Genomic DNA, 24,236 nt, shown 5'->3' on the forward strand with positions numbered 1-24,236 from the left:
GTGTGGCACCTCCTCGGCTACTGAAGACCTGGCCCCAGCCGAGCACCTCTGCTACCAGCGCCGGCAATGGCTACCACCCCCTTAACTTTTATGTTCCTCAGTACCCTCCATTCTCCCTTTTGCTCCTTCAGCCTCTACAACACTTTTGTAACCAATTTATCATATTATTACATATATTTTTTTGAGAAAGAGTTTTGCTCTGTTGCCCAGGCTGAAGTGCCGTGGCACGATCTTGGCTCACTGTAACTGCCACCTCCTGGGTTCAAGTGATTCTCCTGTCTGAGCCTCCTGGTAAGCTGAGGTTACAGGTGCCCACCACCACATCCAGCTAATTTTTTGTATTTTTAGTAGAGACAGGGTTTCACCATGTTGGCCAGGCCAGTCTTGAACTCCTGTCCTCAAGTGATCCACCCACCTCAGCCTCCCAAAGTGCTAGGATTACAGGCATGAGCCACTGCACCTGGCCAATTCCCCATATTAAACACCCTTTTTTTTTTTTTTTTGAGACGGAGTCTTGCTTTGTTTCCCAGGCTGGAGTGCAGTGCCACGATTTTGGCTCACTGCAACCTCCACCTCCCAGGTTCAAGTGATTCTTCTGCCTCAGTCTCCTGAGTAGTTGGGACTATACGCATGTACCACCATGCCCAGCTAATTTTTGTATTATTACTAGAGATGGGGTTTCACCATATTATTGGCCAGGCTGGTCTCGAACTCCTGACCACATGGTCTGCCCACCTCAGCCTCCCAAAGTTCTGGGATTACAGGCATGAGCCACCGTGCCTGGCTAAACACCCTTTGTTAGAAATAACTAGCATGGTTTCAGACTTCCTGACTGGAGCTTGGCTGACAGAACTCCAAAATATTTCCTGAATCTGTCCATCTCTACTACTGCCACCCCAATCACCTCTCACCCAGATTACTGCCATAGCTACGCTCCCCGAGACCACAACCAGACAGGTCTGGAGCCAGACAGCCTCAGGAAGGCAGCATTAACTGAAGAGAGACCCTTAGAAAAATTAAATTCCAGCAGAAAAATGATTCCCCTCGACTGCCAATCTTGGAGGATTGGGGTTTCATTTTATTTCACAAAATGTGTTTGCTTTAACTACTCTTCATTTAATGCCCGTTACTAAGCAAAGTTCCTGTGTCTCTGCCGCCAGCCTTTTCTCTGTCACATTAAATAGCAGAATAATCTGACAATATAATAGAGCATTTGATTTATAAAATTTTTACCCACTAACTTTACGAAGGAAAGAAAACAATTCCATCCCTCCCACAAAAAGGAAATCTTTTAAGCTTTCCTCCCAATCCAAACTCCATGGGATCTCAGAAATTCCAATTCTTCTAACTCAAATCCCCACAGTGGTACAGATGCATTAACTCGCCAGGGACAGCAATCTGAGGCAGGCAGGTTCATTAAACAAACATGTTCTGTGCCCTCTGGCAGAGAGGGCAGCAGGGCATGCACTGGCCCTGACCCAAGCTGTGGCATAGGCAAGGACATCAAGTAGCTGACAACGATCTGTCCATCTCAGCTGGGGCAGAGGGGCCAGCTCGGCCTTGAAACAGCAGCTTGGGAGCTGTCTCAGCTGAAGGTTAATGTCTCCATGTCTCCTGCTTGGGAGGTGGAGTTGGATGAAGGAGTGAACGCTTTCTTGCCTTCCGCGAGGGCTTTAAAATGCTGCAAGGAAAGAGGAGAGGGAACATTGAGTATTAGGGATATGCTAGTTGCTATATTTTAGCAAGAATTAATTTCTTTAAAATGACCCCCCTTTATTTCCTTCCTGCTTCCATTCATGAGGCCATTGGTTCTCCTGAAAGAATGAGTATCCTCTGCAGATCCTCGGCTAATTTCACCTAAGGCCCACATCTCTTACTTCCCCCCACCCTTTTTTTCCTCCACTTTCCCCTTGAAAACCCCATCCCTGCCTCCTTTGTTCTCCTAATTATGGGAAAGGGCAAAGGTAACTGGGCAGAGACAACCTACATCGCTATAGGATGCAATCACAGCAGGTTCAGAACAGTAGAAACTAGTGATCCTCTCTGCAGCTTAAGTCAACCCCTGATGCTTGGCTCACCTGGGAGTTCTTGAATTCTGAGTAGAGGGAAAACAGCAGATGGAGGGACTGAATCCGACTCTTGTAGACAGGGATGTCTAGAATGGCTGAAATGAAGAAGAACTTCCAGGAACAGAACCAAACAAACTCTGGGAATCAGGGGCACTTCTGTTTAGGATAGCCAAACCCCTGGCAGATGGGGTGTCACTATGACTTTGGGGGTTAAATACCCAGCAGGTAGTCACATAAGCCCAAACACCACCTTCGAGTGCTGCCAAAGAGCACAACGGGCTTAACGTGAAAGCTGAAACTCAAGATGCTATCTTCCCAGAGTAAACAAGCCTGTCCAAAAGCCTAGAGCGCCTCTGACCAGAGATGGGGACGAGGAAAGGAAGGAGGAACTCACCGCAGATCACGTCAATGTACTCTGCCAGGCTGCAGTCAATCTCTGCTGTGGGCAGGCTCACCTGGAAGAGGCATGGGAAGGACCAAAGTCAAAAGGCTGGTGTCAGTGGTCCCAGAACCACTCTCTCTCTGAAGGAAAAGAGCTTCTAGCATAAGACACATGTTATGGGCTGAAATGTGTTCCCCTAAAATTCAGATATTAAGTTCCTAACTCCCTGGACTTCAGAATGTGACTATATTTGGAGATAACATCTTTAAAGAGATAATTAGCCGGGCGTGGTGGCGGGCGCCTGTAGTCCCAGCTACTCGGGAGACTGAGGCAGGAGAATGGCGTGAACCCGGGAGGCGGAGCTTGCAGTGAGCCAAGATCGCGCCACTGCACTCCAGCCTGGGTGACAGAGCGAGACTCCGTCTCAAAAAAAAAAAATAAATAAAAAAAAAAAATAAATAAAGAGATAATTACGTTAAAACAAGGTCATTAGGGTGGGCCTTAATCCAACATGACTGGTGTCCTTATAGGAAGAGGAAATCAGGACAGAGACACATAACAAAGGGAAGACCATGTGAAGACATAGACAGAAGATGGCCAAGGAGAGACCCCTCAGAAGAAATCACCCTTGGTGGGGCATGGCAGCTTCACACCTGTAATACCAGCACTGTAGGAGGCTGAGGTGGGCAGATCACCCGAGCCCAGGAGTTTGAGACCAGCTTGGGCAACATGGCGAAATTCCATCTCTACAAAAAAATTAGCCAGGTGTGGTGCTGAGTATCTGTAGCTCCAGCTATTTGGGAGGCTGGGGTGGGAGGATCGCTTGAGTCCAGCAGATTGAGGCTGCAGTGAGCTGAGATTGAGCTACTGCACTCCAGCCTGGGCACAGAGTAACACCCCCCCCCAAAAAAAAAAGGAAGGAAGGAAGGGATGAAGGAAGAAAGGAAGGAAAGAAGGAGGGAGGGCGGGAGGGAGGAAAGGAAGTAAGGAAGGAAAATCAACCATGCCAACAAATTGATCTTAGACAGTATACTACTGGACTACTAGCCTCCAGAACTATGAAATAATACATTTCTGATGTCTAAGCCACTCAGTCTGTGGTACTTTGTTATGGCAGCCTAGCAAAATAATACAAAATGCTACTTTTTCCCCCCGATCAGTATGGAATTGGTCATACATTTTATAGGTAAAATACACTGCCATACTCTTTTCCTGTGGGAATCTGTGAAAAAGAAACCGATACCAAGTTATGGGCAAGTATTAACAGTGATATATGCATTACTTGGTGTTATAATGCCTAATGATCCCAGGACACCATATGAACAGAGAAAATGGGCATGACTTCTAATTCAGGTAACAGGCTCTGAATCTAAGCAGAGAAACTAAAAAGTCACAGTGTGAACTTTTTAAACTACTGGTTTCTTAAAACTTCTTTTCTCTTTTTACAAAAAATGGAGTACATATAGTTCTGCAACTTGCTATGATTTGCTTTTTTCATTTAACAACATATCACTTGGCCGGGCGCGGTGGCTCAAGCCTGTAATCCCAGCACTTTGGGAGGCCGAGACGGGCGGATCACGAGGTCAGGAGATCGAGACCATCCTGGCTAACACGGTGAAACCCCGTCTCTACTAAAAAATACAAAAAACTAGCCGGGTGAGGTGGCGGCGCCTGTAGTCCCAGCTACTCGGGAGGCTGAGGCAGGAGAATGGTGTGAACCCGGGAGGCGGAGCTTGCAGTGAGCTGAGATCCGGCCACTGCACTCCAGCCTGGGCGACAGAGCGAGACTCCGTCTCAAAAAAAAAAAAAAAAGAAAAAGTTGCCAATAATAATAATGAGGGAAGAGAAAAAACACTGGGACCTAGAGCGAATACCATATTTTCTTATCTTACCTCCGGCTACCTTCCACTCACCTTGCCCAAAAGCTCTTCAAACTCTGGGGACCATTCCTGCATCAGTGTGTCAATGTCGGGCATGGGCCTAAAAGTATAAAGGTAAATATGAACAAGAAACATGAAATGATAACATCAGCAACCTCTGGATCAGCATATTCTAGGATGAAGGAGAAGTCTTCAATCTGCACATCAGGAAGCCTTCAGAAGAACCTAGACTGGGCATACCAAAGTTACTCAGGCCTGGGGTTTGAAGGAGCTAGCTAAGTAATACTAGAGAAATTACAATCTTTATGTCTACAATCTCAGCTAGCAGTTGCCAGGATCCACAGGACCTCAGGTTGATCAAATATGTTCCCAGCCTCTGGGCCTCTTCTCAGGAGCAATAGTTCACAGGTGGTGAAGGTTACTATGTGTTACTGTTGTAAAGAATGTGGTATTTCTTACCTGGTGTAGTGCACAGTCGCAGGGGGCTTAGAACGGTGTAATTCAGAGATGCTCTCAATCCACGTGTCAATGGCTTTGGGATTCTTTTCTGCATCTTCCAGGCTTTTTACTTTCATATGTTGCTAGGAAAATAAGGAGAAAGCCTAGCTGATGGCACTGAAGTAGCTCTCTTGTTTTTACAGTGTCCTCATTATATCCACTGTTGTTTCATATTCAGGCTTGCTGATGGCAGCCGCTGCCACATGAAACAGCAGTCAAATGAAGGGGATAGGAAACCCTGATAAAATCTGCTGAAGCCAGGCCAGGCATGGCGGCTCACACTTGTAATCCTAGCACTTTGGCTGTCTGAGGTGGGAGGATCACTTGAGACTAGGAGTTCAAGACCAGCCTGGACAACACAGTGAGACCTTGTCTGTACTAAAAATTAAAAAATTAGCTAGACGTGGTGGTGTATGCCTGTGGTCTCCGTTACTTTAGAGGCTGAGATGGGAGGATTGCTTGAGCCCAGGCGTTTGAGGTTGCAGTGAGCTATGATTGTGCCACTACACTCCAGCCTGGGCAAGAGCGAGATCCTGTCTCAAAAAAAAAAAAAGAAAAAAAGCCGGGCGCGGTGGCTCAGGCCTGTAATCCCAGCACTTTGGGAGGCCAAGGCGGGCGGATCACAAGGTCAGGAAATCGAGACCATAATGGCTAACACGGTGAAACCCCGTCTCTACTAAAAATACAAAAAATTAGCCGGGTATGGTGGTGCGCGCCTGTAGTCCCAGCTACTTGGAGGCTGAGGCAGGAGAATGGCATGAACCCTGGAGGCGGAGCCTGCAGTGAGCCGAGATCGTGCCACTGCACTTAAGCCTAGGCGACAAAGCGAGACTCCGTCTCAAAAAAAAAAAAAAGTCAAGTGCAGTGGCTCACATCTGCAGTCCTAGCACTTTGGGAGGCTGAGGCAGGAGGATCACTTGAGATCAGCCTAGGCAACATAGGGAGAACTTTGCCTCTACAAAATAAAAATTGAAAAAAAAAACAACAAAAAAAACCTAGCCAGGCATGGTGGCACACACCTGTGGTCTGTCCCAGCTACTTGGGAGGCTGAAGTAGCAGGATTGCTTGGGCACAGGAGATTGAGGCTACAGTGAGCCACAATCACACCACTGCACTCCAGCCTGGGTGACAGAGCGAGACCCTGTCTCAAAAAAAATAATAATTTGCTGGAGCCATGGAAAGGGGACAGGTCAAAATGGCAGGACTGACCATAATGAAATACTATTTAGGCGGGGCTTGGTGGCTCATGCCTATAATCCCAGCACTTTGGGAGGCTGAGGTGGGTGGATCACCTGAGGTCGGGAGTTCGAGACCAGCCTGACCAACATGGAGAAACCCTGTCCCTACTAAAAATACAAAATTAGCTGGGCATGGTGGTGCATGTCTGTAATCCCAGCTACTCAAGGCAGGAGAATTGCTTGAACCCGGGAGGTGGAGGTTATGGTGAGCCAAGATTGCACCACTGCACTCCAGCCTGGGCAACAAGAATGAAACTGTCTCAAAAAAATAAATAAATAAAATAAATACCATTTCACACCTACTAGGATGGTTAGAATAAAAAATACAAAAAGTATTGGTGAGGATGTAGAGAAACTGGAACTCTCATTCACTGCTGGTGGGAATGTAAAATGGTACAACCACTTTGGAAAACAGTTTGGTAGTTCTTCAAATGGCTAAACATAGAGTTTCCATATGGCCCAGCAATTCTACTCCTATGTATATACCCAACAGAATAACAATATATACCCACACAAAAACTTGTATACAAATATTCAAAGCACTATTATTAATAAGAGTGGAAAGAACTAGAGAATGAATAAAGAAAATCTGGTAAATCCACACAATGTATATTATTCAGCCGTAATAAAGGAATGAAGTCATTACCAGGGTCTAGGAGGAAGTGGGAGAATGAGGAGTGAATATTAATGAGTATGAAGTTTCTTTTTGAGGTGATGAAATATTCTAAATTAGGTAGTGGTGATGGCTATACAACTGTGATTATATTAAAATAAGTTGTACAATTTAATGGCTAAACTTGCTGGTATATAAATTATATATAAATAAAGCTGTCATTTAAAAAATAGGGCTGGCCAAAAGCGATTGCCATCTCTTTTGATAGGCAGTAAGTCAACTGTATGAGTGCCAGCAAGGCCTCCTCCGCTCTTGGCCCTCTCCAGCTGGGGCCTATACTAAGCTAGTATCTTACCGTGATGTTGTGCTGCTTAGAATTCTCTGTTAACCAGAGTGAGAGCACTGTAGGGTCTGACTGCTTTGTAGAAGGTTCATCCAATACCAACAGGCCAAGGTTGTCAGGCTTTCCATCAGGACGTGGGACCTGGTTAAGGAAAAGGTAAGAAAGCAGAAAGGAACATGTTTCCAGTAAGTTAAAGAGGAAGAACTCTTCTGGTTCATCATTATTACTAGTATTAAAAGCATGCTTATCCTGCTGTACTCAATACTATCCAGAAAAAAATATATGATCCATAGCAGCTTAAATATAAACCTGTTGTCCTAGATAATTAGGAAGCAAATACATGACAAACAATGTATAATGAGATATTAAGTATTACTTAAGAGCAATGAGTATAAACTGGAGTTGAGAGCAAGGTTAAGAACTCCAATGAAATGAACATGACTAGCCAACGCTAGTCAAAGAAATTAGGGAAACTGTTAAGAGTAACAGGGGCATCAGAAGAAACACTTAAGGAGTCATTTTCAGTATGTACTGACTGTACCTTTAAGAATGCATCAATATCCCCGACAGCTGGGATAAAATCAGGAATGAAAGGCTTCAGTTTGTGGTCCAGGTCAATCAACTGAGGTGTGTACCTAGGAGATATTGCCAAGGGAAGGTGGAGACAGTCAGAGAAAATTACTTTACTATTCAGGCTAAAAAAAATCTACCGAGAATGGCCCTGTTTCAGACTAGAGGTAGGAAAGGTTTGGGGCAAGGTAGGGATAGTGGGGTATGGTGGGAGGTCCTAGTACTCACCTACTGATGTACTGGAAGAGTTCCTTAATCTCAGCAGAAACTGGCAAATGCTCATAATCTGCAGGGTCATAGGCCCTGGAAAAAGGAAAATAGTTTGTTCGAGGTGGCCAGAGAAGAGCAGAGGTGGCAGGGTCCTAGGTACTGCTGTGTTACTGACTATAGGGACATGATCCTAAACCTAGCTTCTGCCTCTCCAATATCTGCCTTTCCTGGTGGCTTGCAAGGCAACTTTAAAGTTGATCATACTTAACTCTCAATTATCTCTGACTCTGAAGGACAGAGGTGCAGAAAATCCAAAATATAATATTTTTTGATGTTAAAATGTAGCATAAATGGTTCACCCTTTTTTAATGAAAGGATGACAAGAAAAGGTACAACAAGAGATTTTAGGGCTGGGCATGGTGGCTCACACCTGTAATCCCAGCACTTTGGGAGGCCAAGGCGGGCGGGATCACCTGAGGTCAGGAGTTCAAGACCAGCCTGGCCAACATGGTTGAAATCCTATCTACTGAAAATACAAAAATTAGCCAGGTGTGGTTGCACACACCTGCAGTCCCAGCTACTCAGGAGACTGAGGCAGGAGAATCGCTTGAACCTGGGAGACAGAGGTTGCAGTGAGTCAAGATAGTACCACTGCACTCCAGCCTGGATAACAGAGCAAGACTCTGTCTCAAAAAAAAAAAAAAGAGAGAGAGAGATTTAAATATCTGACATGAAAATAGTTTGCACCAAAAAAAAGAGAAATTTTTATACAAGTGTTTTTAGCAGTGTTATTTTTTTAAAATTTATTTTTGAGATAGGGTCTCACTCTGTTGACCAGGTTGGAGTGCAGAAGCCCAATCATAGCTTATTGCAGTCTCAAACTCCTGGGCTCAGGTGATTCTCCTGCCTCAGCCTCCTGAGCAGCTGGGACTATAGGCACACACCAGCACGCTAGGCTAATTTTTAAAAAATTTTTGGGCAGCCAGGCACGGTGGCTCATGCTTGTAATCCCAGCACTTTGGGAGGCTTAAGTGGGCAGATCACGAGGTCAGGAGATCGAGACCATCCTGGCTATCATGGTGAAACCCCGTCTCTACTAAAAATACAAAAAAATTAGCTAGACATGGTGGTGGTTGCCTGTAGTTCCAGCACTTGGGAGGCTGAGGCAGGAGAATGGCAGGAACCCGGGAGGTGGAGCTTGCAGTGAGCCAAGATCACACCACTGCACTCCAGCCTGCGCGACAGAGCAAGACTCCATCTCAAAAAAAAAAAAAAAAAAGAAAAAATTTGTAGAGACGAGGTCTTGCTATGTTGCCCAGGTTGGTCTTGAACTCCTGGCCTTAACCAAACCTCCCACCTCAGCCTCCCAAAGTACTGGGATTACAGGCTTGAGCCACCATGCCTGGCCACCACCTTTTAGATTTACTCAGCAAAATCTCATGTAATCCCCAAGCCCACAAATGTTTCAGATAGTACAAGTGATACTATAGGACTGGATGAGGTAGTGGAGTCAGAAAGGGAGGAAAACTCATTATTATGTTGGGTTTCTGAGACACCTGAAAATCCTAAATACAGGAGATCAAAAGAGATGCTGGAATTTCACTTCTAACTGACGTCCTCCTACTCCAGTGTTTTGAAGGAGGTATTCTGAAGAACACCCTTGGCTTGGGTGTTCTTTCCTCACCCTTCCAGAGGGGCTCCATGCTCTTCATCATCATCATCAGAATCAGAATCAGTTTCAGATGAATCATCATCATCATCATCGTCATCATCATTTTCACTAAAGCCCCGTTGAGGTGTCAACTGTGAGGTCTTCTTCTTCTCCTGAGATAGGGCAGGGCAGGCATAGAAAGCTTCAAGTAAAAAAATCAAACGTACCTATGCCCAGTTCTCTATTGCTCTAACCAATACCCCAACCACCTGGCACCTAATCACCAGAAAGAGAAGGGAGCACTTCCCAGAAGGGGCTTGAGAGCCTTCTTCTGCCCCTGCTCAGCTACAAATGGGGACTCCACTTGCTAGAACCATATTCCATTTCTCTACTTGAGGCTGGGGTATAAATTCCATCTAAGTTTATCTACTGTACATATTACTTAGATCTTCAGCGCTCTGCATACACTTTAGACAGCTTCGGCCCAAAAAGCTATGGACTTTCAAAGAAGAAGATGGCAACTCTAGTTATTTTGGAAGAAAATCGGGGAAGATGAAGTGGAAATAGAAACTTTAGGGGTCTTAATACTCACAAAGACCATAGAGAGGAAATCTAGTACTTAATTTGCAAGACTGCCCAGCGTAAGCTGCTTGAAACTATCAAAAGAAGAAAGTTCAAAATTAACCTTGTGCCCATCTAACCAGCAGTTCCAGAGACTATGGACTTTCCATTTTTGTTCAGTGATATTTATCTTCATGGAGTATCTGACCTATCCGTATTTCCCTTCCCTTACCCCATAAATTACATGCAATGACTACACATTCTCTCTCAAGATAAGCAGCTCTTCTGTCCTTGGCATTATAACCTACCTTTCTCTGCTTCTGGCTCTCTCTGTACCATCCCACCCTCTCAAGTCCATGAGAAGGGGTCTGGTGACACTTGAGACTTTCAGGGGCAGGTGGAACAGGGTCCATGTCTTTGCCTCTGTGGCCTGGAGCCTGTGGCATGCCCTCCCTTAGTACCTGAAGGATGACCAATTGGCCCCCTTTAAAAGTAGGTTTTCAAAACTTGGTTTCTATATACCACATATCTTATACTGAGGTTAACACGTTTGATTCCAGTTGTTTAAAATTAATTTGTTTTTATGGTAAAGCAGCTATTGGCATACAAAATTGTGACACGTTACAGGACACCAAAAACTGCTTTTGGTCACATTTTGCTCTAAGAATAACAAATTTATTATACATAGATAAAAGTATATTCTAACTAAGCTGTAATATGCATGGCAGATAATGAAACACAGTTGCAGAATTTATTCAGTGACTATGCCTTATTAGTATATCATTGATAAGAACTTTCTAGAGCATTCTTTCTCAATTCAAGATTAGCCAAAATTATTCTTAGTCACATAGGAAGCAGTTTTGGCACAGGGAACTTTTAAGAATATTGTCAGCCTGGGGCGGTGGCTCACGCCTATAATCCCAGCACTTTGGGAGGCCAAAGCGGGTGGATCACGTGGTCAGGAGTTCGAGACCAACATGGCCAACATGGTGAAACCCCGTCTCTACTAAAAATAAAAAAATTAGCCAGGCGAGTTGGTGCAGGCCTGTGGTCCCAGCTATTCAGGAGGCTGAGGCATGAGAATCGCTTGAACTGGGGAGGTGGAGGTTGCAGTGAGCTGAGATCGTGCCACTACACTCCAGCTTGGGCAACAGAGCGAGATGACTCTGTATCAAAACAAAACAAAAAAAACCATTAAAATGCAGCCATCAGGCCAGGTGCAGTGGCTCACACCTGTAGTCCCAGCACTTTGGGAGGCCGAGGAGGTTGCAGTGAGCCAAGATCATTGCACTCCAGCCTGGGTGAAAGAGCAAGACTCCATCTCAAAAAACAAAAAACAAACAAACAAACAAAAAAAACAGGCCGGGCACAGTGGCTCATGCCTGTAATCACAGCACTTTGGGAGGCGGAGGCGGGTGAATTGCCTGGGGTCAGGAGTTCAAGACCAGCCTAACCAACATGGTGAAATCCTGTCTCTACTAAAAATACAAAAATGAGTCAGGCGTGGTGAACCTGTAATCCCAGCCACTCAGGAGGTTGAGGCAGGAGAAACACTTGAACCTGGGAAGCAGAGATTGCAGTGAACCGAGCAACAAGAGTGAAACTCCGTCTCAAAACAAAACAAAACAAAAAAACATAACCTTTGGATAATGTGCTAAGGCTAAACATAAATGGTTGTTTTTTGTTTTTTTTTTTTCGAGACGGAGTTTCGCTCTTATCGTCCAGCCTGGAGTGCAGTGGCACGATCTTGGCTCACAGAAACCTCTGCCTCCCGAGTTCAAGTGATTCTCCCGCCTCAGCCTCCCGAGTAGCTAGGATTACAGGCACCCATCACCACGCCCAGCTAATTTTTTGTATTTTTAGCAGAGACGGGGTTTCGCCATGTTGGGCAGGCTGGTCTCAAACTCCTGACCTCAGGTGATCCGCCCGCCTCGGCCTCCCAAAGTGCTGGGATTACAGGAGTGAGCCACCGCGCCCGGCCAACACAAATGGTTTTTAAGAAATCACATGTGGCCGGGCGCGGTGGCTCACGCCTGTAATCCCAGCACTTTGGGAGGCCGAGGCGGGCGGATCACAAGGTCAGGAGATCGAGACCACAGTGAAACCCCGTCTCTACTAAAAATACAAAAAATTAGCCGGGCGCGGTGGCGGGCGCCTGTAGTCCCAGCTACTCAGGAGGCTGAGGCAGGAGAATGGCGTAAACCCAGGAGGCGGAGCTTGCAGTGAGCCGAGATCGCGCCACTGCACTCCAGCCTGGGCGACAGAGCGAGACTCCGTCTCAAAAAAAAAAAAAAAAAAAAAAAGAAATCACATGTACAACTCTAAGGTCCTACATGTTTCTAGAGAGATGGGCATCTTGCCATCTTTCTTACAGAAGTAGGGTGGTTCTCTAGGTTCACAGAATAACAGCAGCCAGTATCTGGGTCTTAAGACCTCAAAATTAAAATCTCTTTCACAAAATACTGACAGTATCACAAATATTGATAATGAAAAAATGCCTAGACTAATAATTTCAAACTCGCTTTAGCATAAAATTACCTGAACTGCTTCCTAAAAAATATAAATTCCCAGGCTTTTACTTTTGAGATTCTGGGGTGGGACCGGGAATCTGTATATTTTATTTATTTATTTTATTTATTTATTTTTTTTGAGACAGAGTTTCGCTCTTGTTGCGCAGGCTGGAGTGCAATAGCACGATCTCGGCTCACCACAACCTCCACCTCCTGGGTTCAGGTGATTCTACTGCCTCAGCCTCTGAAGCAGCTGGGATTACAGGCATGCGCCACCACATCTGGCTAATTTTGTATTTTTAGTAGAGACAGGGTTTCTCCACGTTGGTCAGGCTGGTCTCGAACTCCCGACCTCAGGTGATCCACCCACCTCCGCCTCCCAAAGTGCTGGGATTATATGTGTGAGCCACTGCACCCAGCCAGGAATCTGTATATTTAAAAATAAGTATCTCAGTTGAGCCTTATGATCAAGAAAGTTTGTGAAACACTGGCCTACATTACATGAAATTCCTCACCAAAGTCAATTGTAATAGTAGGCTTTATTCCTGAAGAAGGGTCAAAATCTCAAGGTTCTTTGTAACTGATTTTCCTCCATGAGCTCAAAAGTCCCTAACCACTGAAGGTGAGTGTTCAAGAAATGTTTAGCATTAAACTGGTGTAATCTCTAACTACTAAAAACCCAAAGCAGACATTCTACAAGAAGCTGTGAGTATTACTGTACCTTGTTATTTTCCTCTTCATACTCATCACTGCTGTTATCAGCCATAGCCTTGTTAGGAAAATGGGCAGAATGAGGAAGTCCTTAGAAAAAAAAAAGGTTTTCCTTTAGATTATTGTTAAAATGATTTTTAAAGACAAATATTTTTTAGTTTGTAACATTTTATGCTCTAACCATTTTATAAAACAAGGTTTATTGGAACATCTAGCTAAAAAGACAGGAGACTGAATTCTAGTCATGGCTCTGCCAATTCAATTCAAGATATATTTACTAAATATTACTATGCTTAAGGCATTGGGTTAGACATTATACTAATCAAATTATCGGCCATTACATAAATAATATAAACTGGCCAGAGGCAGTGGCTCATGCCTATAATCCCAACACTTTGGGAAGGGGAGGCAGGAGGATCACTTGAGCCCAAGAGTTTGAGCCTAGCCTGAAAAATATGGCAAGATCCCATCTACAAAAAAAGAAGAAGAGGCCGGGCGTGGTGGCTCAAGCCTGTAATCCCAGCACTTTGGGAGGCCGAGACGGGTGAATCACGAGGTCAGGAGATCGAGACCATCCTGGCAAACATGGTGAAACCCTGTCTCTACTAAAAAATACAAAAAACTAGCCGGGCGAGGTGGCGGGCGCCTGTAGTCCCAGCTACTCGGGAGGCTGAGGCAGAAGAATGGCGTGAACCCGGGAGGCAGAGCTTGCAGTGAGCTGAGATCCGGCCACTGCACTCCAGCCGGGGAGACAGAGCGAGACTCCGTCTCAAAAAAAAAAAAAAGAAGAAAAAATTAGCTGGGTGTGATGGTGTGTGCCTGTGGTCCCAGTTACTCGGGAGGCTAAAGCAGGAGGTCTGCTTTAACCCAGGAGTTTCAGAAGTTTGAGGCTGCGGTAAGCAGCATTCAGTGTTCATGCCACTGCACTCCAGCCCGGGCAACAGAGTGAGAGCCTGTCTCAAAAAAAAAAAAGGAAAGACAAAGAAAAAAATATACACTCTGCCCTTAGTTTACACTAGTAAAGCACAGAGTGCTGAATTTATACCAAGAGTGGGTTTGAAGACAAATTACTTAAAAAGATTTTGCCTTTCCACCCCCTAGCGCTGCTGTGCCTGCAGGTCTCTGTGGAGCCGCGGACACGGGTCTCTGTTCCGCAGGATGGGGTTTGCTAAAGTTGTTAAGAATAAGGCCTACTTTAAGAGCTATCAAGTGAAATTTAGAAGACGAGTGGGGCGGCCGGGCGCGGTGGCTCAAGCCTGTAATCCCAGCACTTTGGGAGGCCGAGTCGGGCGGATCACGAGGTCAGGAGATGGAGAACATCCTGGCTAACACGGTGAAACCCCGTCTCTACTAAAAATACAAAAAACTAGCTGGGCGAGGTGGCGGGCGCCTGTAGTCCCAGCTACTCGGGAGGCTGAGGCAGGAGAATGGCGTAAACCCGGGGGGCGGAGCTTGCAGTGAGCTGAGATCCGGCCACTGCACTCCAGCCTGGGCGACAGAGCGAGACTCCGTCTCAAAAAAAAAAAAAAAAAAAAAGAAGACGAGTGGGTAAAACTGATTACTATCCTCAGAAACACTTGGTGATACAGGATAAAAATAAATACAACACACCCAAATACAGGATGATAGTTCGTGGAACAAACAGAGATATCATTTGTCAGACTGCTTATGCCCATATAGAGGGGGATACAGTCTGTGCAGCATATGCACAAAAACTGCCAAAATATGGTGTGAAGGTTGGCCTGACAAATTATGCTGCAGCGTATTGTACTGGCCTGCTGCTGGCCCACAGGCTTCTCAATAGGTTTGGCATGAACAAGATCTATGAAGGCCAAGTGGAGGAGACTGCCAATAAATACAGTGTGGAAAGCATTGGTGGTCAGCCAGGTGCCTTTACCTGCTATTTGGATGCAGGCCTTGCCAGAACTATCACTGGGAATAAAGTTTTTGGCGCCCTGAAGGGAGCTGTGGATAGAGGCTTGTCTATCCCTCACAGTACCAAATGATTCCCTGGTTATGATTCTGAAAGCAAGGAATTTAATGCAGAAGTACACCAGAAGCCCATCATGGGACAGAATGTTGCAGATTATATGCGCTACTTAATGGAAGAAGATGATGATGCTTACAAGAACCAGTTCTCTCCATACAAAAAGAACAGCGTAACACCAGACATGATGGAGGAGATGTATAAGAAAGCTCATGGTGCTATACAAGAGAATCCAGTCTATGAAAATAAGCCCAAGGAAGAAGTTAAAAAGCAGAGGTGGAACTGTCCCAAAATGTCCATTGCTCAGAAAAAACATCAGGTAGCTCAAAAGAAGGCCAGCTTCCTCAGAGCTCAGGAGCGGGCTGCTGAGAGTGAAATCAAACAATTTTCTATAAAGATTTTTCAGATAAAGACAATAAACTTATGGACAGAAAAAAAAAAAAAGATTTAACCTCTTTCAGTCTCAGTATTCCCACCTCTAAATGGGTCACTAATATTTCTCACCCCGGTCTCTTATAAGGATCAAATGAAAAAATTTATGTGCAAGGAACTGACCCAGGGCCTGGCAAATAATAGTCACAAGTTTGAACCTGAATCAGTAAGCAAAGATAAGAGCAACTTTTAAATACTCTGAACAATTAAAAGTATAATTAATGCCAGGCGCGGTGACTCACACCTGTAATCCTGGCACTCTAAGAGGTGGAGGCAGGCAGATTGTTTGAGCCTAGGAGTTCAAGACCAGCCTGGGCAACATGGCGAAACCCTGTCTCTACAAAAAATACAAAAATTAGGCCAGGCACGGTGGCTCATGCCTGTAATCCCAGCACTTTGGGAGGCTGAGGCGAGTGGATCACCTGAGGTCAGGAGTTCCGAGACCAGCCTGGCCAACAGGGTGAAATCCCGTCTCTACTAAAATTACAAAAAAAATTAGCCGGGCATGGTGGCACACTCCTATAATCTCAGCTACTCAGGATGCTGAGGCAGAATTGCTTGACCCTGGGAGGTGGAGGTTGCAGTGAGCCGAGATCACGCCACTGCACTCCAGCCTAGGTGACAGAGCAAGACTCCATCTCAAAAAAAAAAAATTAGCTGGACATGGGGGCATGGGCTGGTAGTCCCAACTACTGGGGGGTCTGAGGCAGAAGGGCTGCATGAGCCCAGGAGGTCAAGGCTGCAGTGAGCCGTGATCGTGCTACTGCACTCCAGCCTGGGTGACAGAGCAAAACTCTGTCTCTATAAATAAAAAATTAAATTAAAATAAAAGTATAGGCCAGGCACGGTGGCTCACACCTGTAATCCCAGCACTTTGGGAGGCCGAGGCGGGTGGATCACGAGGTCAGGAGATCGAGACCATCCTGGCTAACACGGTGAAACCCCGTCTCTACTAAAAATACAAAAAATTAGCTGAGTGTGGTGGTAGGTGCCTGTAGTCCCAGCTACTCGGGAGGTTGAGGCAGGAGAATGGCGTGAACCTGGGAGGCGGAGCTTGCAGTGAGCCGAGATGGTGCCACTGCACTCCAGCCTGGGCGACAGAGCGAGACTCTGACTCAAAAAATAAATAAATAAATAAATAAAAGTGTAATTAGATGTAAGGCATTAACTGGAATGAAAACATGATAAATAATTTCTATATCAAAGAAATGCAAATTAAGCACTATTTTTTTTGTTTACTAAATTAGCCCAAACTAAAAACAAATTATAATATCTGCAGGTGTCAAGAGCACAAACATGCTCAAGTCAAAAACCTAGGTGGCTAGGTCCCAAAGAATTGAAAACAGGGACTCAAATGGACACTTGTACACCTCTGTTCATAGTAGTGCTATTCACAATAGCCAAAACATGAAAACAACCTGAGTGTCCATTAACAGATGAATGAATTTTAAAAATGTGGGCCGGGCGTGGTGGCTCACGCCTGTAATCCCAGCACTTTGGGAGGCCGAGGTGGGCGGATCACAAGGTCATGAGATCGAGACCATGGTGAAACCCCGTCTCTACTAAAAATAGAAAAAATTAGCCGGGTGCAGGGGCGGGCGCCTGTAGTCCCAGCTACTCGGGAGGCTGAGGCAGGAGAATGGCGTGAACCCGGGAGGCGGAGCTTGCAGTGAGCCGAGATTGCGCCACTGCACTCCAGCCTGGGCGACAGAGCGAGACTCCGTCTCAAAAAATAAAAATTAAAATTAAAAAAATAAATAAATAAAAAATGTGGCATAGGCCAGGCGCGGTGGCTCATGCCTGTAATCTCAGCACTTTGGGAGGCCAAGGCAGGTGGATCACAAGGTCAGGAGATCAAGACCATCCTGGCCAATCTGGTAAAACCCCATCTCTACTAAAAATACAAAAAAATTAGCTGGGTGTGGTGGTGTGCACCTGTAGTGCCAGCTACTCAGGAGGCCAAGGCAGGAGAATCGCTTGAACCCGGGAGGCGCAGGTTGCAGTGAGCCGAGATCATGCCACTGCACTCCAGCCTGGGTGACAGAGCGAGACTCAGTCTCAAAAAAAGAAAAAAAAAAAAAAACTTGCATATACATGCAATGGAATATTAGCTTTAAAAAAGAAAGTCTACATTCTATACAGGTGAACCTTAAAAACATCACAGTAAGTGAAGTAAGTCAGCCACAAAAGGATAAATACAGCATGACTTCACTTATGTGGTTCCCAGAACAAGCAAACTCATAGAGACAGTAGAATAATGGTTACCAGGGAAGAGTGGAAGCAAGCAATCAGGAGCTATTGTTTAAAGGGTATGGAGTTTAGGGCCGGGCGCGGTGGCTCAAGCCTATAATCCCAGCACTTTGGGAGGCCGAGACGGGCGGATCACAAGGTCAGAAGATCAAGACCATCCTGGCTAACACGGTGAAACCCCGTCTCTACTAAAAAATACAAAAAACTAGCCGGGCGAGGTGGCGGGCGCCTGTAGTCCCAGCTACTCCGGAGGCTGAGGCAGGAGAATGGCGTGAACCCGGGAGGCGGAGCTTGCAGTGAGCTGAGATCCGGCCACTGCACTCCAGCCTGGGCGACAGAGCGAGACTCCGTCTCAAAAAAAAAAAAAAAGGGTATGGAGTTTCTGTTCGGGATGATCTGGAAATAGTGGTGATGGTCATACAACATTGTGAATGTACTTAATGTTATTTAATTGCACACTTAAAAATTGTTAAAATGGCAAATTTTATGTTATGTATATTTTACCACAATAAACAAACAGAAACCCTGGATGTCATCCTTGATTCCTAACTCGAGTCAAATCGAATCCATCAGCAAGTATTAGTGATTCTACGACAATCTGTCTTGTACCATATTTGCCTCTTTTCTTTATTGTCAACTTCCTCACCAGAGGTCAAGCCACTATCATCTCAACTCAGCCATCGCAACAGTCCATTCCACACACGACAGCAACACAGCCTCCAAAGCTCTGCTTATTATGCTTCCTGCCCTACCTCTCTGATCTGACCATATCATACGGTAGAGTCCCCTCTACCGTAAACTGGTCTCTTTCAGGTCCTCAAACTAAGCCAAGTTCTTTCAGGCTTCAAGGTTTTTCACATCTCACATACTGTTTCCTCTTCCTGGTCTACTTTTCCTCAGTGTCTGGATCCCTGCCATCTACCAGTCTTACATGTCACCCCTTTAGATCTTCCCTGACCACCCTATCAAAAGTGGGTCTCTGGCCGGAAGTTGTGGCTCACGCCTGTAATCCCAGCACTTTGGGATGCTGAGGCAGGCAGATCGGTTGGGGTCAGGAGTTCAAGACCAGCCTGGCCAACATGGTGAAATCCTGTCTCTACTAAAAATACAAAAGTTAGCTGGGTGTGGTAATCTCAGCTACTCGGGAAGCTGAGGAAAGAGAATCGCTTGAACCCAGGAGGCGGAGGTTGCAGTGAGCCAAGATTGCACCACTGCACTCCAGCCTGGGTGACAGAGTGAGACTCCGTCTCAAAAAAATAAAAATAAAAATAAGTAGGTCTCCTTCCTCACTGTTACTCTCCTTAACAGAAACAATCTGCCTCCATCGGTGTGCACTTACCACATTTGGAATGTGTGTACTCATTTGTCATCTGCCTCCCATGATTACAAGCATCGGGATGGCAAGGACATTGTGTCATTTAACACTATTTACCCAAGTGCCGGGCATAAGGCTGGCACACAGTAGGCATTTTTAAATGCTTGTTGGCCAGGCACGATGGCTCACACCTGTAATCCCAGCACTTTGGGAGGCCAAAGTGGAAGGACTGCTTGAAGCTAGGAGTTCAAGATCAGCCTTGGTAACATAGTGAGACCTCGTCTCTATAAAATTAAGCAAAAAATAGTTTCTTGAATAAATAAATAGTGTTCAGCCCGTTAAAAACATTCCACTGTGATTTTGGTTGGGGTTGCAGTCTAAGGGGAGGTTATGAAGCATCTTCAAAGCCAGGAAAAACATGTTAAAAAAAAAAAAACAGTACAGTGAATTCCTGGCAGATAGTGAGCAAAGCAGTAATATGAAGTAAATGGTGACAGGGCTGAACTGGGGGAAGATCCTGTAATTTGGAAGGCTATGATTTCTCCACCTTAACTAGTTAGAAAACAAACAATGGCAAGTGAAGTAAATTGACTCTGAAAGTCAACATTTGCTATTATAAAATAGGAACTTCTTGAAGACAACTGTGAATCCATCCTGCTCTTTGAGTACCATTTCTCTTCTTTCCTCTCTTACCTTGGTGTCTTGGGGTTGGAGTATAAATACTTGCAACCTCTTCAGAGTCGTTAATCTCTAGACGTTCATCATATGTCTGGTTTTCAATAACCTTGGTCTAAGCAAAAGGAGACATGATTACATAGTTCCTATCATGGGACATCAAGCACTCTGCCAGGAGGTATATTCCAAACCAGCATTGGCTCCTCTTCCTTACTCAAGAAACTAGTTTTTCATAAAACCGTCACCCCATCCAAACTTTCCTTAAGGTTTCCTGGCCCTCGGTCAAGCAGTTAAGTCATTCTGTTGCAGCCCTTATTTAGGAACTGCTGGCAGGCTGGCTGAGGAACGAGGGAATCGTGGAGGGAAAGAAAGCCAACTTCTGCAGCTTCCCAAAGCTGTACCATCACGCGCGAGGGCAGAACACTATTCGTCGTATGTGGATGGCCAAGGCTGTTGAGGTTTCTCAGGGGAGGCTGTAGAGGTTCTAGAAAGAGTTCTGTCTCTGGAGCCACCTCTGGGGTGGGGTGGGATGGGGTGAGACGGGGTGGGGTGGGAGGGTCCCGGAAGAGAAGGGAAACTCCAGTCTCTCGGTCCCATCCAATAATCAGAAAAGCATCACCTCCAGTTTCACCCTTATCTTGCAGATAGGATCCCACCTAAGTTTCTTGGTGAATAAAGGAAGCAGGACGGTTGGTGGTGAGGTGACGAAGGAACAGTTACCACGGAGATGGGAAGAGGTAACCGGGAATGGGGTAAAGGGGAGTCCTCTTAAGCCTCTCTAGAAAAACAGTTCCCTTTTTGCTGGGGTGAGTACTAATTACCTGTAGCCCTTCTGAATCCGTCTCCTCTATAATGGAAAGAACCCCAGCCTAGGGCTGGGGTCTCACTCCAGTCTCAAAGCCAGGCCACTTTACCATTCCACGCCAAGCAACCAGCCTGTTGTCAGTCGCTAGGCAAAAAGATAAATTTTAAAATTCGCGAGACTTGCTTCCACTCTCGTGAGACCTCCTGCACGTTACGCCTCACCCGCAAAGGCTCTCTGCGCAGGAAGAAAATCAAGGGGCCACGGAAAGCCTCTCTGGGCGGCCAAGTCGCCTGTTTGTCTATGGTTTTAGTAAATGCGTCTGTTACGGCATCTAGCGGCTGCGGGTGGCAACGCCGGTTGATAAATTTCGGGCTGGTATAGAGTTAGCCCTCCAATCTGGAAACAGGGTGTGCGTTTGTTCCCCTAGGACAACAATCTCTGGGGTTGCAGTTCCTCCCAGATCAGTCTTACAGGAATGTAGACACACTCTCCAGGGGAAATTCCGCAGCACTCTGTACGTCCTTTTCTAGCACTATATTACATTGTAGTCTTTCCCCTCCACAGGGTGCCATGGCATGGGACATACTTACAGTAATAAATTATTCCTTGTGTATCTGAGGTTCAAAGTTTACTCTGTGTCCTGTCTTTCTTATTTGCTAAAGAAGACTGTGAACTTATTTAAAGCAGGATCTGTGTCTAAGTAATTTTTAAACTTTGTAACACCAGTACATTGCAGAAATTAGACACTAACAATGCTCATCGGGTGGATGAATCGAGGAATGAGTGAATGGAGACGTAAGGAACACATATTTTCAAACTGTGGACATAATTAATTTGGGAAGTCAGGGAGAGAGAAACATAAAATATTGGAGGCCGGGTGTGGTGGCTCATGCCTGTAATCCCAGCGCTTCAGGAGGCGGAGGCGGGAGGATTGCTTGAGTTCAGGAGTTTGAGACCAGCTAGAGCAACATAGCGAGAAACGCCCCTCTCCACTCTATTAAAAATAAAAATTAAAAATTAAAAAAAAATTAGCCAGGTGTGGTGGCAGACGCCTGTAGTGCTAGCCACTCGGGAGGCTGAAGCAGGAGGATTGCTTGAGCCAGGGAGGCAGAGGTTGCAGTGAACCGAGATTGGACCATTGCATTCACTCCAGCCTGGGCAACAGATCGAGACCCCATCTCAAATATAAATAATGAATCATAATAATAATTTTTTGGCTGGGCACGGTGGCTCACACCTGTAATCCCAGCACTTTGGGAGGCCAAGGTGGGTGGATCACAAGGTTAGGAGTTTGAGACCAGCCTGACCAACATGGTGAAACCCCCATCTCTACTAAAAACACAAAAATTAGCTGGGCATGGTGGTGCGCACCTGTCATCCCAGCTACTCGGGAGGCTGAGGCAGGAAAATTGCTTGAACCTGGGAGGCAAAGGTTGTGGTGAGCCAAGATCGCGCCACTGCACTCCAGCCTGGGTGACAGAGCGAGACTCCATCTCAAAATAATAATAATAAATTTTAAAAAGAAAATAATATTGGAAATTTGATCCTGAAAACCTGCCAGAGGAAAACAAGGAAAGTGGCTTTTAAAAATGAGAGACACCTTTTCTGGGATACTGATAGTTAAAAATGGAACTGCATTAAAAAAATTTTTGTGATGTATTTTGCTCGTAATAGTGGATATGTAATGTGGAATACTTACTATGTAGGAGCACTTAGATTTTTTGCAGGGGAGCACTTAGATTATATCATCTAATTTACTTCACAACCTTATGAGATAGATGTTACCGCCAATTTACAGATTAGGTAATTGAGGCTTAGACAGTTAAAGTAACTTGCCTGAAGTCACTCAGCTAATAAGTCCTGAAAACAGCAGCCAAACATAGGTCAGTCTGATTCCTAAGTCTCTGCTTTTAACCATTATAATATACTGCCACTATGGGACTCCTCGAGAAGAATGCTTACAAGGTTGATTTTTCTTCTGTGGTTTAATTCAGTTACAGTTATATTTCCGAAGAATCAGCATCAATTGGTCTTGCACAGCTTCTGAGATCCAAGTCAGAAGACCTGGAAGGTGCCGCAATAAGGCAATAGTTTCTAACAGGATTTTTACTTTTCTAAAAAAATAAGAATTTGTTTCCATCTTTCTTAAAACATGTCTGCTTAAGTAACAAAAATTAAAATTGCTCCAGGCGAGATGGCTCATGCCTGTAATACTAGCACTTTGGGAGGCCGAGGCGGGTGGATCACCTGAGGTCAGGAGTTCAAGACCAGTTGACCAACATGGGGAAACCCTCGTCTCTACTAAAAATACAAAAATTAGTCAGGTGTGGTGGTGCATGCCTGTAATCCTAGCTACTCGGGAGGCTGAGACAGGAGACTCGCTTGAACCCGGGAGGCACAGGTTACAGTGAGTTGAGATGGCACCACTGCACTCTAGCCTGGGCAACAGAACGAGATTCCATCTCAAAATAAATAAATAAATAATAAATAATAAATAAAAATTTACCCCATAAATGTGTACAGTTGTTATCTTTTTTAGGACATTTCATCATCCCCTAAAGAAAGCTTGTACCCATTGTCACTTTTTTTTTTTTTTGAGACAGGGTCTCACTCTGTTGCCCAGGCTGGAATACAGGGGTGAGACCTCAGCTCACTGTAATCTCTGCCTGCCGGGTTCAAGCGATTCTCCCGCCGAGTAGCTGGGACTATAGCCACACACCACCACGCCCAGCTAATTTTTTTTTTTTTTTGTACTCTTAGGAGAGATGAAGTTTCACCATGTTGGCCAGGATGGTCTTGATCTCTTGCACCCACCTCAGCCTCCCAAAGTGCTGGGATTACAGGCATAAGCCACCCTGCCCAGCCAGGAAAAAACTGACTTTGAACTTGGCTCTACCACTTACTAGTTGTGTGAGTTTGGACAAATGCTTAACTTTTTTGATCCTCAGTATCTTTATTTGGATTGTTGTAAAGGATTGGAAATAACATGTGTAAAGTACCTGACACAAATTAAACACTCAATTAAAAGTTGCTATTATACTTAATTGTGGACATACAGGTTTAATATGGGTGAGTGCTGTTGGGTTGAGCTAAGGATGTGGGATAAAATGATTTAAGGATGAACTACTGAATCAGCTATACTCTGAAAAATCTGAAATTTGGCATACAAGAAATAACATGAGAATCACAAGAACAGAGTTTGAGTCCTGGTTCCATCATATACTGGTTTAGAAACTTTGGGTAAGTCCCTTAAACTTTTCATCATTTTCTTCATATACAAAATGGACATAAGCACAACTGCCCTGCTTCCTGTGCATGTTTTTTTTTTAAAGATATAATTTACAAATCATAAAAATTCACCTTTTAAAAGTATACAATTTAGTGGTTTTTAGTATATTTGCCTCTATCTAGTTCCAGAACTACTATTTTTTGTTTGTTTGTTTTTGTTTTAAGAGTCTAAGTCTCACTATTTTGCACAGGCTGACCTTTAACCCCTGGTCTCAAGCCATCCTCCCAACTCAGCCCCCCAAGCAGCT

The 24,236-nt window shown here is 45.1% G+C and overlaps 1 protein-coding gene and 1 pseudogene across 4 annotated transcripts; one reads left to right on the forward strand and one right to left on the reverse strand.

The window, feature by feature from the left end:
* Window positions 1-1,057: 1,057 nt before the first annotated feature.
* On the reverse strand, window positions 1,058-20,925 carry IFT46 (intraflagellar transport 46). Of its 4 annotated transcripts, none has more exons than XM_065529054.1 (13): window positions 20,717-20,925; window positions 19,914-20,010; window positions 13,247-13,326; window positions 10,047-10,110; window positions 9,488-9,627; window positions 7,822-7,896; window positions 7,565-7,658; window positions 7,036-7,164; window positions 4,791-4,912; window positions 4,365-4,431; window positions 2,464-2,524; window positions 2,079-2,164; window positions 1,058-1,681 (listed from the first exon to the last, which is right to left on the reverse strand). In XM_065529054.1, exons 4-13 carry the CDS (start codon window positions 10,053-10,055, stop codon window positions 1,586-1,588), a joined length of 879 nt encoding a protein of 292 aa, XP_065385126.1. In that variant the 5' UTR covers window positions 10,056-10,110; window positions 13,247-13,326; window positions 19,914-20,010; window positions 20,717-20,925; the 3' UTR covers window positions 1,058-1,585. The 4 variants fall into 4 exon arrangements, with proteins under 4 accessions (XP_065385126.1, XP_005579877.1, XP_073871459.1 ...); XM_005579820.4 differs by lacking the exon at window positions 10,047-10,110 and adding an exon at window positions 10,324-10,476; XM_074015358.1 differs by lacking the exon at window positions 10,047-10,110 and adding an exon at window positions 10,324-11,181.
* On the forward strand, window positions 14,817-15,798 carry LOC102140940 (large ribosomal subunit protein uL18-like; annotated as a pseudogene).
* Window positions 20,926-24,236: the final 3,311 nt, after the last annotated feature.

Source organism: Macaca fascicularis, chromosome 14 (assembly GCF_037993035.2).
Source record: "Macaca fascicularis isolate 582-1 chromosome 14, T2T-MFA8v1.1".
Lineage (NCBI taxonomy): Eukaryota > Metazoa > Chordata > Mammalia > Primates > Cercopithecidae > Macaca > Macaca fascicularis.